The sequence below is a fragment of the Oncorhynchus gorbuscha genome, linkage group LG18 (genome assembly GCF_021184085.1).
Source record: "Oncorhynchus gorbuscha isolate QuinsamMale2020 ecotype Even-year linkage group LG18, OgorEven_v1.0, whole genome shotgun sequence".
Lineage (NCBI taxonomy): Eukaryota > Metazoa > Chordata > Actinopteri > Salmoniformes > Salmonidae > Oncorhynchus > Oncorhynchus gorbuscha.
In genome coordinates this window covers 1,022,669-1,039,286 of record NC_060190.1, presented here as the reverse complement: position 1 = coordinate 1,039,286, position 16,618 = coordinate 1,022,669, and the positions used below count along the sequence as shown (strand labels likewise).

Below are 16,618 nucleotides of genomic sequence, written 5' to 3'. Positions count from 1 at the left end.
AGAGGTGCTGGCTAGGGAGTAGAACACCTGTTTAGGAGACCTGTTTAGGAGAGGTGCTGGCTAGGGGAGTAGAACACCTGTTTAGGAGAGGTGCTGGCTAGGGGAGTAGAACACCTGTTTAGGAGAGGTGCTGGCTAGGGGAGTAGAACACCTGTTTAGGAGAGGTGCTGGCTAGGGGAGTAGAACACCTGTTTAGGAGAGGTGCTGGCTAGGGGAGTAGAACACCTGTTTAGGAGAGGTGCTGGCTAGGGAGTAGAACACCTGTTTAGGAGAGGTGCTGGCTAGGGAGTAGAACACCTGTTTAGGAGAGGTGCTGGCTAGGGGAGTAGAACACCTGTTTAGGAGAGGTGCTGGCTAGGAGAGTAGAACACCTGTTTAGGAGAGGTGCTGGCTGGCTAGGGGAGTAGAACACCTGTTTAGGAGAGGTGCTGGCTAGGGAGTAGAACACCTGTTTAGGAGAGGTGCTGGCTAGGGGAGTAGAACACCTGTTTAGGAGAGGTGCTGGCTAGAACACCTGGGGAGGTGCTGGCTAGGGGAGTAGAACACCTGTTTAGGAGAGGTGCTGGCTAGGGGAGGAGAACACCTGTTTAGGAGAGGTGCTGGTTTAGGAGAGGTGCTGGCTAGGGGAGTAGAACACCTGTTTAGGAGAGGTGCTGGCTAGGGGAGTAGAACACCTGTTTAGGAGAGAGTGCTGGCTGGGGAGTAGAACACCTGTTTAGGAGAGTGCTGCTGGAACACCTGTTTAGGAGAGGTGCTGGCTAGGGGAGTAGAACACCTGTTTAGGAGAGGTGCTGAACACCTGCTAGGAGAGGTGCTGGGGAGTAGAACACCTGTTTAGGAGAGGTGCTGGCTAGAGGGGAGTAGAACACCTGTTTAGGAGAGGTGCTGTTTGTGCTGGCTAGGGGAGTAGAACACCTGTTTAGGAGAGGTGCTGGCTAGGGGAGAGTAGAACACCTGTTTAGGAGAGGTGCTGGCTAGGGGGAGTAGAACACCTGTTTAGGAGAGGTGCTGGCTAGGGGAGTAGAACACCTGTTTAGGAGAGGTGCTGGCTAGGGGAGTAGAACACCTGTTTAGGAGAGGTGTAGGAGAGGTGCTAGGGGAGTAGCTGTTTAGGAGAGGTGCTGGCTGAACACCTGTTTAGGAGAGGTGCTGGCTAGGGGAGTAGAACACCTGTTTAGGAGAGGTGCTGGCTAGGGGAGTAGAACACCTGTTTAGGAGAGGTGCTGGCTAGGGGAGTAGAACACCTGTTTAGGAGAGGTGCTGGCTAGGGGAGTAGAACACCTGTTTAGGAGAGTGTGCTGGCACCTGTTTAGGAGAGGGGAGGAGAACACCTGTTTAGGAGAGGTGCTGGCTGTTTAGGAGAGTAGAACACCTGTTTAGGAGAGGTGCTGGCTAGGGGAGTAGAACACCTGTTTAGGAGAGGTGCTGGCTAGCAGAGTAGAACACCTGTTTAGGAGAGGTGCTGGCTAGGGAGTAGGGGAGGAGAACACCTGTTTAGGAGAGGTGCTGGCTAGGGGAGTAGAACACCTGTTTAGGAGAGGTGCTGGCTAGGGGAGTAGAACACCTGTTTAGGAGAGGTGCTGGCTAGGGGAGTAGAACACCTGTTTAGGAGAGGTGCTGGCTAGGGGGAGAACACCTGTTTAGAACTAGGGGATCTGTTTAGGAGAGGTGTTTAGAACACCTGGAGAGGTGCTGGCTAGGGAGGAGAACATCTGTTTAGGAGAGGTGCACCATCTGCTTTTCTAATGTATTACTTTGATTCAAATCAGATCAAGTCTTAACTGGTGATAGCAGACACCCACATAGCGGATGTGGTGGTGGAACTGCGTTGGAGCCTCAAATCGGTGAGCAGCTACTCTTACGACCGTTGTCACAAAAGCCACAACTCGCCCCACTTGCTTTAGAAGTTAAGAATGAGACAAGTGTAGGTTATATAGAAATAACAACATGGTCTCGGAGCGTTTCGTATTATTCTGTACGTAAATCTTAGACACCCCATTTAGTATGATACCGTGTGTTACCTTTCATATTATTCTTTACGTAAATCCAAGACACCCCATTTAGTATGATACCGTGTGTTACCTTTCATATTATTCTTTCGTAAATCTAAGACACCCCATTTAGTATGATACCGTGTGTTACCTTTCATATTATTCTGTACGTAAATCTAAGACACTCCATTTAGTATGATATGTTACGTATGGTGTGGATTAATTTGTGAATGTCCAGCATCCATTTCATACAATATGTTATGAATTTGCCAAACGTATGATATGTGACGAATTCCAATTTGTTGTAGCTAACATTAGCTAGCTCTAGGAGTTGGGGGTTAGGTTAAGGTTAGAGGAAGGGTTAGCTAACATGCTAAGTGATTGCAAAATTGCTAATTAGCTACAATGCTAAAGTTGCACGTGATGAGATTCGAACGGACAACCTTTGGATTGCTAGACGTTACGCATCCTTTTAATTTTTGCCTTAGGTAACCATCTGTCTTATGTAACCATACGAAACATAACATATACTAATTTGAGTGTTCTTAGGTTTTAAGTTTACCATGTTGCATCTAATCTATGAGACCAGTCTGAGAAATAATTAAGCTCAAATTGAAAAAAATAAAATAATAATTAGGATTTGTGTCATCCTAATCGAGGTGTAGATTACGTCTCACATTCCAGTGTTCGAACTTGTTAACGAGGCTGCATGTGATTTCTGTTAATGCGATTCCGCGCAGCCAATGAGCACCGTCAAAACCACCGGTATGCAGATGTCGGCTAAAGTGGATCTGATTGAATAGAGACCTAGAGCTCCTAGAAATGTGTTCATGAAACCAGAAGTTAATCACAACGGGGCACAGATGAATAGTGCTTTAAAGGGGAAATGGGCCATCTGCAGTTTCTAACATCCATATAAGTGACCCACCACCTGGATTTGGTCTTGTGTAGCAAAATTGAACTTATTATTATTATTATTTATTTTTTACATCGGATAAAAGTAAAGACTCAGAGCTACAAAATGGTATATCATACACTGCAGTTGAGGAACAATGGGAAAGTAATTCTGCTTTGAAAGTTGATAAACCTGTAACCCTACTTTTGAGAAAATGGCCCTTGAATGTTTTGTTACATCTACTTGAGAGCTCTTCTTTGTGTACACCCATTCAGCATTGTTCACACCCTCTTATAAGCCTTAGCCCCACCCATCTCTCTTTAAGGATTCACATGTGAGGCCATGTGCTAAACAGAGTGAATACGGTAGTGTAGTAAACTACCAAAGATTTCAAGACTAAAAGTGTTCAAAGTAGTAGCAGAAAGTAGAAGTAAAAATACCCTTTATCTAGTCCTTGGCCTATATCCTAATCTAATTTTGGTGCAAATGATCTTGTTCTTCACGTTACCATCTCTGGTAAACACACACTATATCAAATTAAATCTATGTTTATGTGTCACATGCACCACAATGATCTTGTTCTTCACGTTACCATCTCTGGTAAAGACACACTATATCAAATTAAATCTACGTTTATGTGTCACATGCACAGGATACAGAAGGTGTAAATGGTACAGTGAAATGGTTACTGGCATAATGGAGTCTTTATGTTTAGGCATGTAGCTAGCTAGCTAAACAATGAACCATAATCCCAACTGATAATACCATACACCATGCTTGAATCGGCATGTAGCTAGCTAGCTAAACAATGAACCATAATCCCAACTCATAATACCATACACCATGCTTGAATCTGCAGGTAGCTGAAGCTTATCAACCAGGTTCAATGTTAGTTACCTAGTTGACATTAGGCTATACCTAGCAATACAAATGGCTTTCTGAGATACGAATAATATAACTACAAAGATCATACACCTAACGTTAGCTAGCTAAAAGTGTGCTTTAACTTGCAATGAAAACGACTTCCTGACAAAATTAGAAACATATATCTGAACATGTAGCTCAGTGGAGGCTGCTGAGGGGAGCACGGCTCATAATAATGTCTGGGACGGAGCAGATGGAATGGCATCAAACACATGGAAACCATGGAAACCATGTATTTGATACCATTCCACTAATTCTGCCACCGCCTTTTAGCACGAGCCAATCCTCCCTAATTAAAGTGCCACCAACCTCCTGTGATTTAACTAGACTCTTACCTGTACACATGGATGGACGCTTCTCCCTCTGTCATGGATGCCATGGTTACACTTAGTTTGAAGATGTAATCCGGAGACAGGTGTTTTTGATTTTTTTTCGTGGCTAAACCAACTAGGCTTGTAATTTAACCATTTTATTTGTATTTACAGATGGAATACAAGTTTGTTATTAAGGCACATGAAAGTTCACATGTTCCAAAGGCATTTCATAATTGTAATCTGTGGGCGTCTCTGAGTTGGCTGATACCCCATTTCATGGACCCCAGATCCATAGGTAAACCTGTACATTGTAAAATAAATATACCGCCAATGAAATTCTGAAAACTGATTGTCTTGTATTGAATTGATATAACCACATTCCGACCTTGTTTAGTATTATCTTGTCCGATTTCACTATTTTTTTGCGTCACTTTCAAGGGGAGGACATTTATTTTGAAGGCGAAGCGCCGATTCACTATTGTTGCTCACCTGTTGTTCTCGACCATAGAGATAGATAGAATACTAATATTTATTTCTGTGCCATTATAGCGTATGTGACAGCTTGAGCAGCACCGTTGAGGACACAACCCATAGGAATCCCCCCCTGAATTCTGTCCAGTCTAATGGCTGATGGTTCTAGACTAACGTGCGGATAAGGCCACCAAATATTTGGTGTTGAACAGGAAATGATTGTCTTGGGAGAAAACCAGATACTGTTCCCTCACTGGTTGCTTTGATAAACGTAATATTGTCCTTACACTGTACACAGACATTTTAAATCCACATGAATATAAAACACAAAATAGTTCGCCTTTGGTCCTGGATATTTACTGGATTTGAAGACTTTTGTTCCAACAGTAACAGACCTCATAACAATAAGAAGCATTTGACATTTGTCCATTAAAATAAAAAATCATTTAAAAATGTTTATTAAAGTTGTCTTCATTAGTAACTGTAGCCCAGCCGACTGTCGTTGTCTTAGGTTATAAGGTCAACGATGTGCCATTCTCTTAAGTCATAAGGTCAACAGGTCAACGACATGCCGTTCTCTTAGGTTATAAGGTCAACGACGTGCCATTCTCTTAGGTTATAAGGTCAACGGGTGAATGACGTGCCATTGTCTTAGGTTATAAGGTCAACGATGTGCCGTTCTCTTAGGTTATAAGGTCAACGACGTGCCATTCTCTTAGGTTATAAGGTCAACGGGTGAATGACGTGTCGTTCTCTTAGGTTATAAGGTCAACGATGTGTCGTTCTCTTAGGTTATAAGGTCAACAGGTGAATGACGTGTCGTTCTCTTAGGTTATAAGGTCAACGATGTGTCCATTCTCTTAGGTTATAAGGTCAACAGGTGAATGACGTGTCGTTCTCTTAGGTTATAAGGTCAAGGTTATAAGGTCAACAGGTGAATGACGTGTCGTTCTCTTAGGTTATAAGGTCAACAGGTGAATGACGTGTCGTTCTCTTAGGTTATAAGGTCAACAGGTGAATGACGTGTCGTTCTCTTAGGTTATAAGGTCAACAGGTGAATGACGTGCCATTCTCTTAGGTTATAAGGTCAACGGGTGAATGACGTGTTGTTCTTAGGTTATAAGGTCAAAGGGAACGTCATTTACCCGATGTGGCCAATAGAAAAGAGGAGCTGTAACATTTTTTAACTAGACAAGTCAGTTAATAACAAATTCTTATTTACAATGATGGTAACAGAGGGTTAACTGCCTTGTTCAGAGGCAGAACGACAGATTTTTTTTTTTTACCTTGTCAGCTCAGGGATTTGATCCAGCAACCTTACTGGCCCAACGCTCTAACTACTAGGCTTCCTGCCGACCCCTACTTCACATTCCCACTATGCACATGGAATAGGAAACTATGTGAATTATATGAAATCAAATGTATTTATATAGCCCTTCTTACATCAGCTGATATATCAAAGTGCTGTGCAGAAACCCAGCCTAAAACACCAAACAGCAAGCAATGCAGGTGTAGAAGCACGGTGGCTAGGAAAAACCTCCCTAGAAAGGCCGGAACCGAGGAGGAAACCTAGAGAGGAACCAGGCTGTGAGGGGTGACTAGTCCTCTTCTGGGTGGGGGGCAGTGAGTCAAAGCAGACGTTATTGCCTCGCTAAAAAGTATAACCTTCTCTACCGGAGGACTCAGCTCTCAAACTACAAAACCCAGGACAACTAAGTGAACGTCGTGAATGATCCAGCTACGCACGGTAGTTATTTGATACGTGGAACGTCGGACAGAGACGTGCTAGTAGCTAAATATAGCCATGGATCAGGTGAGTTAACTAGCATGCTATCTAGCAATGTTACTCGTTTATTCTGTTGTGGGTTCTGCTCTGACGATAGATTTACTTAAATGAAAAGTTAGTGTCAAAATAATCATCCATAGTTAGGGTCGCTATCTTATCATTGAATCGCCATTTTATGCATCCGACCGATTTACTAGTTATCTTGGCATTTAGCTTATACCCCTGGAATGTGGAAAAGATGCTCACTCACTATCTGGCCTAGTGGCAAAGACAGAAGCCCCATTTAGTTCAACTATTTATTTTCTTAAAATCAGAAAAAAGCCTTAACCACACTGCTAACCCTAACCTTTAATTAAAGGCGATACACCTAATTTATCCCATATGTGGAAACTAGGTAGGTTACAACAGCACGAGGCTTCATTCAAAACAATTCTCCCATTTCCACTGTAACATGGCGGAGACTTGAGCCTTTTCCTTTCGGTTTTGGTCCACCAGCTTCAAATATGGGTGGTCCTTCTGTAGCTCAGTTGGTAGAGCATGGTGCTTGTAATGCCAGGGTAGTGGGTTCGATCCCCGGGACCACCCATACGTAGAATGTATGCACACATGACTGTAAGTCGCTTTGGATAAAAGCGTCTGCTAAATGGCATATATTATTATATTATTATATTAAATATCTGTTATTGAAAATATATTTCACAGCGATTTCATGGTACAATGATTCCCTATGTTATTCAGTGCTTGAATTCACGCACAAACTGAAATTGAGCAAACAGTGTTGAATTTTACCAACCAGGAAATTACTTTTTCGACATTGGGCGCTTGACCCGATTTCCACTATATAACACAAACACAATAGCTTTCCCATTTTGACAACAGTTGCAGGACGGGTGGGAGAAATTAATAGGCGAATATCACAGCCAATCACAACACTGGTGGGTAAGTAACATTGTGAAACACTATCATTCCACGATTACTGCAGATATACGAAAGACATTTTCAGAAATTAGAATGCATTTTTTTTTATATATATAAATATGTGTAGCACCTTTAAAAGACCAAAACCCAAATGTTTGTTTCCATACATTTCTATGATCTACCCTTTGACTTTGCAGCTTGGCCATCTAGTGGGAAAGGGAGAGGCAAAGCGGACACACCTGCTGGTCAAATGAATGACGTATGTCGTGCAGCTGAAAGTCGTGGAGACGATTGGATTCGGGTTCAGTCAGGGGTCCTGAAGAGCCCTTCCCCACTTCCCAGCAAGCTAGTTTCTGCTCGCTAGTAACCATATGGGTGTCACCATGACCAATTTAGCGAATGTAACGACAATCCGGTGTGAATCAGTAGTGCAATGGGGCTTTTCGGAGGTGCTTGATAAAGCTTACATGAGAAATAACTTGTAATATTGGTAGTAAACCATCTGCATATCACCGTGATAGGCTACTGCTCAGTCGGGAGAGTTTGCGTTGCAAGCCGGTAACACGACAACACGTGTGGCAGTGTCCTCATGCTGACCGCAGTAAGGAGAGAGGGGGAAGTAGCTAGACACTGTAGCCAATATCAGGCCAGGGTGGAGTGCATTTATTGTAATGATTTTCACTGAAAATGTTAAACTACGGCACCAATGTCTATTAAAATAAATACATACTAACAATTACTCCGATTTAAACACGCTCCCAAGTCCCAACTTCAACAGACAAGTTTCAAATTCTGTCTGAAGTTGCTACCCACAACTATAAACTAGCTAGCTGGGAAGGGCTCATCATGACAGCTGAATGAACAGAATCTGTTTGTCTCCACTCAAATCTCACAGTAGAAACGCGAACGTCAACTAGCCTATTGTATAACCCAGGACAACTTTAGAGCTCCATTTTGTCCCACACTGCTACAGTCAATAGAATACCCCTAAATGGCCGTTCAAAAAGTACTCTAATAAAACCAACATTTTGTTTGGCTACAGTATCAGCAAAGATGGTTTAGTATGAAGATATGTAGAAACTGCTTATCCACTAGAAATCCTTGATCGTGCTTATAGACAATATCAGGGCAACGTTGGTCCCTAAGCTCATGCGCAGAAACACAATCAAAGCATTGAGATGCAGTACATTCTGTGGTGAGTGTCCATGGGGGCTGTATGGAATGTGAATTCTCGTTAAACATTCCTCCCCTTCTGTGGTTTCCAGGACAACGCTAGCCCGCACCCTTCCGCCCTCCCGGAATCCCGGAGTCGTGCCTCTCCGAGTAGCGCCTTACTGCTGGGTCTGAAGAGGGTGTCTGTGCGGCTGGTCGACTGCAGGAAAACAACGGAGCTGAATGGAACTACGAGACGAGGAGGCAAAGAGGAAGATTTGACTGATCAAAGTAAAAGACTGCTGGGTATGAAGAGGGTGTCTGTGCGGCTGGTTGACTGCAGGAAAACAACGGGACTGAGTGGAACTATGAGACGAGGAGGAAGAGAAGAAGATGATGAGTGAGATTTGACTGATCAAAATAAGTAGGAGGGTTATGTAGGAGCAGAATGTGTTTACTTTGGACTTCAACCTACACATTAATAATATGAAGAAGCAGCTGCTATCCTAGGAGCATGAAAAACGACTCATCTCCTGGTGGCACACAACATTTAACATAAAATGTTTTTATAATAAATATTCTGCACTAGCATTTAAACAAAATACAAATATTCTGACCATTATAAATAACTTCATTGTGTCGTAGATCTTAAATAATCCTTAAAAGTGATTAGGAAGTGGAATCTGGTCCAGTGGTGAGAATCCTCATTCAACATAAAGGTGATTAGGAAGTGGAATCTGGTCTTACAGGAAGTACAGGTCGTAAAAACATTGTCTTGAGGCACCATGACACGTCAAGACACAAGAAAACTATATTTAGGGAATTATCTTCAATACATTTTCTAAGCCAACTTTTCTGGACCTCTCTTGCCGACAGCTAAAGGGATTCTTTACTTTACGCTCAGTCTCTTCTCTACTCATTTGGCTAATCAGAGAACAGGCTAATCAGGGAACAGCCTAATCAGAGAACAGGGTACTCTGAGAACAGGCTAATCAGAGAACAGGCTAATCAGAGAACAGGCTAATCAGAGAACAGGCTAATCTGAGAACAGGCTACTCTGAGAACAGGCTACTCTGAGAACAGGCTAATCAGAGAACAGGCTAATCAGAGAACAGGCTACTCTGGAAAAAAATGTTAATCAAAGCTCAATCATTGTCCTCAAGATTACATAATGATAGGATTCTACATAACCGAATATAATCAGAACTGTGTGTGTGTGTGTGTGTGTGTGTGTGTGTGTGTGTGTGTGTGTGTGTGTGTGTGTGTGTGTGTGTGTAAGGTAGAGAATCCGGTACATGTGCAGAAGCTTCAGGACATTTTGCTGTCGGGAAGAGGGTTCCGGAACAGTCGGATCTGTAGCCTCTCCGTCGTTTATATATTAGTGGTTTGAGAGAGATACCATAAAATGTTTTCAGACACATTTGGAAGACATGTCTTGATACATAATCGCATCTTAAAAATGTATTTTTTTTAAGTATCTATGTCTTGAAGCGTCTCAAGATTTCTCAACTTGTGATGGCTGGGTACGTAGGTTACTAAACGATCAGAAACATGTTTTCGCAGTCTTCACTTTGGGCTTCCGTAGTCTGACTGTGACAGGTGGCAATAAAGTGAACGACGACGGTGGGATGAACGTATCTTCTGTCGTTGGCTTTTATCCTTTTTATGGAAATAGAGAGTACGTGCATTTTTTATGGCTTATAAAAGTGTTGGAACAAATTTTTGACGGTTGTGAATAACTTAAACATCAGCTCTTTGCTGTATTTGTTGGAGTCGTTCTCTAATCATGTTTTTAAACGTTTTGAAATCTCACAGTATCCACTTCGCTGTGCGTTCGAGGTTTCTTTTTACAGTCAATGGCTCGTGGAAACTGCAGACACAGTGATCTGTGCTATCTGATTGGCCAGCGGTGGGCCTATAGGTGCACTTGATTTGCTCTCTGGACCTGTCAGGTAGGCGTAGTTCTACCTTCAAACACATTAAATGGTAAAAAATGGGAACACTTTGCCTTTTCGGTGCTAGGGCTGTTGAATTTGGGTGCACATACAACCAACAGCGCTCAATGAATAAATAAATAGGAACATACGTTTTTATTTTTTTTACAGAAATGTTTAATGATGAACTAGGAATGGCTTGGAGATCGACCAGTCGGTGACCACTGTAGTAAGATGTTCTCTCAATTGGCAAGTCTGAAAAAACTCCAGCCGACACACACACTGGAGAGAAGCCATACCACTGCTCTGACTGTGGAAAAAGTTTTGCTAACTCAAGAAGCCTGAGAGTTCACCAGACAACACACGCTGGAGAGTTTTTCACAAACAAGTGAGCTTAAGGTTCACCAGCATTAAATATCAACTTCAGAAACACAGATGGGAGAAGCCTTACTTCTGCTCTGAATGTGGGAAACACTTTTCACAATAATAAGCATTAAATATGAGAGAACAGACACTGGAGAGAAGCCTTAACACTGCTCAGACTGGAAAGAAGTTTTCACAATCAAGTGGGCTTAAAGGTCACCAGCGAACACACACTGGTGGAGAAAAAAATCAATGACTTTTTAAACACCAGTTTTCCCTTTTAAAAAGTTTTACAGACCCCTCAGAGCTTTTTACAGCAATGTTTGAAATAAGAACCCTGTTTATACCTGGTGCTATCATGCGTTTCCTTTGTCCTGAACTTGTCCACATTCTGATTTGTGTCCACATTTACACAGACGAGTAAAATAACTGATTAGCAGCAACGTTTCCTGAGGCAGTTTGGGACGAATTGATTGGCTGGAGCCAAGCTTACTGACAGGCCAGTGGGCAGGGTTTACAGGTGAACTGATTAGCAGCAACGTTTCCTGAGGCAGTTTGGGACGAATTGATTGGCTGGAGCCAAGCTTACTGACAGGCCAGTGGGCAGGGTTTACAGGTGAACTGATTAGCAGCAACGTTTCCTGAGGCAGTTTGGGACGAATTGATTGGCTGGAGCCAAGCTTACTGACAGGCCAGTGGGCAGGGTTTACAGGTGAACTGATTAGCAGCAACGTTTCCTGAGGCAGTTTGGGACGAATTGATTGGCTGGAGCCAAGCTTACTGACAGGCCAGTGGGCAGGGTTTACAGGTGAACTGATTAGCAGCAACGTTTCCTGAGGCAGTTTGGGACGAATTGATTGGCTGGAGCCAAGCTTTACTGACAGGCCAGTGGGCAGGGTTTACAGGTGAACTATTCAGCTGTTTCCTGAGGCAGTTTGGGACGAATTGATTGGCTGGAGCCAAGTCTGTCTGACAGGTTAGTGGGCTGGGTTTACTTAATCAAATACAAAAGGTCACTGGTTAGTAAGGAGCTGAGTTTCACGGGATCTTTAGTCCACCGGATCCTGATGCTTTACACTATATATTCTCTGTTCTCTATTACACAGGTGGCAAACGGGAGGGCCGACTGTCTGTCTGCGTGTTATCACTCCTGCCTTGTACTTAATGAATACATAAAGGTCACTGGTTAGTAAGGAACTCCCCTCACCTGGTTGTCTAGGTCACTGGTTAGTAAGGAACTCCCTCACCTGGTTGTCTAGGTCACTGATTAGTAAGGAACTCCCCTCAACTGGTTGTCTAGGTCACTGGTTAGTAAGGAACTCCCCTCACCTGGTTGTCTAGGTCACTGATTAGTAAGGAACTCCCCTCACCTGGTTGTCTAGGTCACTGGTTAGTAAGGAACTCCCCTCACCTGGTTGTCTAGCTCACTGATTATTAAGGAACTCCCATCACCTGGTTGTCTAGGGCTTAATTGAATAGAAAAAATAAAAACCAGCAGACACTAGAACTCTATGGAATGAGTTGGACACCGCTGGTCTACTACGTGTAAAGAACAAGCCACTGGGGTTTGTCTCCTTTAATGAAGTTAGATCACTGCTGAATGGTGCTCCTTTAATGAAGTTAGATCACTGCTGAATGGTGCTCCTTTAATGAAGTTAGATCACAGCTGAATGGTGCTCCTTTAATGAAGTTAGATCACAGCTGAATGGTGCTCCTTTAATGAAGTTAGATCACTGCTGAATGGTGCTCCTTTAATGAAGTTAGATCACAGCTGGATGGTGCTCCTTTAATGAAGTTAGATCACAACTGAATGGTGCTCCTTTAATGAAGTTAGATCACAACTGAATGGTGCTCCTTTAATGAAGTTAGATCACAACTGAATGGTGCTCCTTTAATGAAGTTAGATCACAACTGAATGGTGCTCCTTTAATGAAGTTAGATCACAACTGAATGGTGCTCCTTTAATGAAGTTAGATCACAGCTGGATGGTGCTCCTTTAATGAAGTTAGATCACAACTGAATGGTGCTCCTTTAATGAAGTTTTTTTATTTAAAAATTTAATTTCACCTTTATTTAAAACCATGTAGGCTAGTTGAGAACATGTTCTCATTTACAACTGTGACCTGGCCAATATAAAGCAAAGCAGTTTGACACATACAACAACACAGAGCTACACATGGAGAAAAACAAAGAGTACAGTAGAAAAATACGTCTATATACAATGTGAGCAAATGAGGTGAGATACGGGAGGTAAAGGCAATAAATAGGCAATGGTGGTGAAGTAAATACAATATAGCAATTAAAACATTGGAATGGTAGATTTGACAGTAGATGAGTGTGCAAAGTAGAAATACTGGGGTGCAAAGGAACAAAATAAAAAAATACAGTAGGGGAAGAGGTAGTTGTTTGGGCTATTTATAGATGGGCTATGTACAGGTACAGTGATCTGTGAGCTGCTCTGACAGCTGGTGCTTAAAGCTAGTGAGGGAGATAAGTGTTTCCAGTTTCAGAGATTTTTGTAGTTCGTTCCAGTCATTGGCAGCAGAGAATTGGAAGGAGAGGCGGCCAAATGAGGAATTGGCTTTGGGGGTGACAAGGGAGATATGCCTGCTGGAACGCGTGCTAAGTGTGGGTGCAGCTATGGTGACCAGCGAGCAGAGGTAAGGCGGGACTTTAGATGACCTGGGTCTTGTAGATGACCTGGAGCCAGTGGGTTTGGCGATGTGTATGAAGCGAGGGCCAGCCAATGAGAGCGTACAGGTCGCAGTGGTGGGTAGTATATGGGGCTTTGGTGACAAAACAGATGGCACTGTGATAGACTGTATCCAATTTGTTGAGTAGGGTGTTGGAGGCTATTTTGTAAATGACATCGCCGAAGTCGAGGATCGGTAAGATGGTCAGTTTTACGAGGGTATGTATAGCCCGGCTGATTTGTGAGGGTCCAGATTTTGCAGCTCTTTCAGAACATCAGCTGACTGGATTTGGGAGAATGAGAAATGGGGAAGGCTTGCTGTGGGGGGGTGCAGTGCTGTTGACTGGGGTAGGGGTGGCCAGGTGGAATGCATGGCCAGCCGTAGAAAAATGCTTATTGAAGTTTTCAATTATAGTGGATTTATCGGTGGCGACAGAGTTTCCTATCCTCAGTGCAGTGGGCAGCTGGGAGGAGGTGCTCTTATTCTCCATGGACATTACAATGTCCCGGAACGTTTATGAGTTTGTGTTGCAGGAAGCAAATTTCTGCTTGAAAAAGCCTGTGTATATTGGTTAGATCACAGCTGAATGGTGCTCCTTAATGAATGGTGCTCCTTAATGAATGGTGCTCCTTAATGAATGGTGCTCCTTAATGAATGGTGCTCCTTATTGAATGGTGCTCCTTAATGACTTAATGAATGGTGCTCCTTTATGAATGGTGCTCCTTTATGAATGGTGCTCCTTTATGAATGGTGCTCCTTTATGAATGGTGCTCTTTTATGAATGGTGCTCCTTAATGAATGGTGCTCCTTAATGAATGGTGCTCCTTAATGAATGGTGCTCCTTTATGAATGGTGCTCTTTTATGAATGGTGCTCCTTTATGAATGGTGCTCTTTTATGAATGGTGCTCCTTTAATGAAGTTAGATCAAAGCTGAATCCATGTCTGCAAGATCACATTATGATACACAGCAAAATACACAGGTAGGCTTTGGTACAGTAACACACGTCTGCTCTAAAATTCACTGTACATCATTCAGAACAACACTGTCCATCATTCAGAACAACACTGTCCCTCATTCAGAACAACACTGTCCCTCATTCAGAACAACACTGTACATCATTCAGAACAACACTGTACATCATTCAGAACAACACTGTACATCATTCAGAACAACACTGTACATCATTCAGAACAACACCGTACATCATTCAGAACAACACTGTACATCATTCAGAACAACACTGTACATCATTCAGAACAACACTGTACATCATTCAAAACAACACTGTACATCATTCAAAACAACACTGTACATCATTCAGAACAACACTGTACATCATTCAAAACACTGTACATCATTCAGAACAACACTGTACATCATTCAAAACACTGTACATCATTCAGAACAACACTGTACATCATTCAGAACAACACTGTACATAACTGCATGGTTGGTATGCAGATGCTGCATGGATGTTTTATCCATGAAACTTTATAATTCACCATTGAATGCAGTGGCATTTTGCCTTACAGTAATGTTATACTATGCTGCTATTATATTTCTCTGTATGAATGTAGTTCTGTCCTTGAGCTTGTCTTGTCTATTAATGTTCTGTATTGTTTCATGTTCTGTGTGGACCCCAGGAAGAGTAGCTGCTGCTTTTGCAACAGCTAATGGGGATCCTAATAAAATACCAAACATATACAGGTTGAAACCAACAAGCTTGTCAGTTCCAATTCCCAGTTACACTTTTTTGTTTTCCAACCTGATCGAACGTTCTTAACTAATCCCATGTCAAATCTACCTCTGTTCTAATCTACCTTCTGACTGGCGCTGGGATAGGCAGGGTAAGGTCACAGGTGTGGAGCCTCCCTACTGCTGGGAGGTGGACTAAACTACTAATCTACCTTCTGACTGGCGCTGGGAGGTGGACTAAACTACTAGTCTACCTTCTGACTGGCGCTGGGAGGTGGACTAAACTACTAATATACCTTCTGACTGGCGCTGGGAGGTGGACTAAACTACTAATCTACCTATCTGACTGGCGCTGGGAGGTGGACTAAACTACTAATCTACCTTCTGACTGGCGCTGGGAGGTGGACTAAACTACTAATCTACCTTCTGACTGGCGCTGGGAGGTGGACTAAACTACGAATCTACCTTCTGACTGGCGCTGGGAGGTGGACTGACTGGCGCTGGGAACCTTCTGACTGGCGCTGGGAGGTGGACTAAACTACGAGTCTACCTTCTGACTGGCGCTGGCGCTGGGACCTTCTGACTGGCGCTGGGAGGTGGACTAAACTACTAATCTACCTTCTGACTGGCGCTGGGAGGTGGACTGGGAGGTAAACTACTAATCTACCTTCTGACTGGCGCTGGGAGGTGGACTAAACTACTAATCTACCTTCTGACTGGCGCTGGGAGGTGGACTAAAACTAATCTATAATCTACCTTCTGACTGGCTGGGAGGTGGCTAAACTACTAATCTACCTTCTGACTGGCGCTGGGAGGTGGACTAAACTACTAATCTACCTTCTGACTGGCGCTGGGAGGTGGAATCTACCTTCTGACTGGCGCTGGGAGGTGGACTAAACTACTAATCTACCTTCTGACTGGCGCTGGGAGGTGGACTAAACTACTAATCTACCTTCTGACTGGCGCTGGGAGGTGGACTAAACTACTAATCTACCTTCTGACTGGCGCTGGGAGGTGGACTAAACTACTAATCTACCTTCTGACTGGCGCTGGGAGGTGGACTAAACTACTAATCTACCTTCTGACTGGCGCTGGGAGGTGGACTAAACTACTAATCTACCTTCTGACTGGCGCTGGGAGGTGGACTAAACTACTAATCTACCTTCTGACTGGCGCTGGGAGGTGGACTAAACTACTAATCTACCTTCTGACTGGCGCTGGGAGGTGGACTAAACTACTAATCTACCTTCTGACTGGCGCTGGGAGGTGGACTAAACTACTAATCTACCTTCTGACTGGCGCTGGGAGGTGGACTAAACTACTAATCTACCTTCTGACTGGCGCTGGGAGGTGGACTAAACTACTAATCTACCTTCTGACTGGCGCTGGGAGGTGGACTAATCTACCTTCTGACTGGCGCTGGGAGGTGGACTAAACTACTAATCTACCTTCTGACTGGCGCTGGGAGGTGGACTAAACT

The 16,618-nt window shown here is 43.4% G+C and overlaps 1 protein-coding gene across 3 annotated transcripts in view; it reads left to right on the top strand.

Annotated features, from left to right (window-relative positions):
* LOC124002748 (zinc finger protein OZF-like) overlaps window positions 1–10,088 on the top strand; it is a 31,673-nt gene extending 21,585 nt beyond the window's left edge. Inside the window, exons 1-4 of one of the 3 annotated variants that reach the window (XR_006833102.1) lie at window positions 6,187–6,408; window positions 7,261–7,320; window positions 7,497–7,558; window positions 8,565–10,088. Coding sequence is in view for 2 of the 3 variants with exons in the window: in XM_046310465.1 (XP_046166421.1) it covers window positions 6,400–6,408; window positions 7,261–7,320; window positions 8,565–8,855 (360 nt within the window). In the remaining variant the exon portion in view is untranslated. Of the gene's footprint in view, window positions 1–6,186; window positions 6,409–7,260; window positions 7,321–7,496; window positions 7,559–8,564 lie in introns of those variants that run through there. The other 2 variants (XM_046310465.1, XM_046310466.1) reach the window with 2 other exon arrangements.
* The last annotated feature ends 6,530 nt before the right edge of the window (window positions 10,089–16,618 follow it).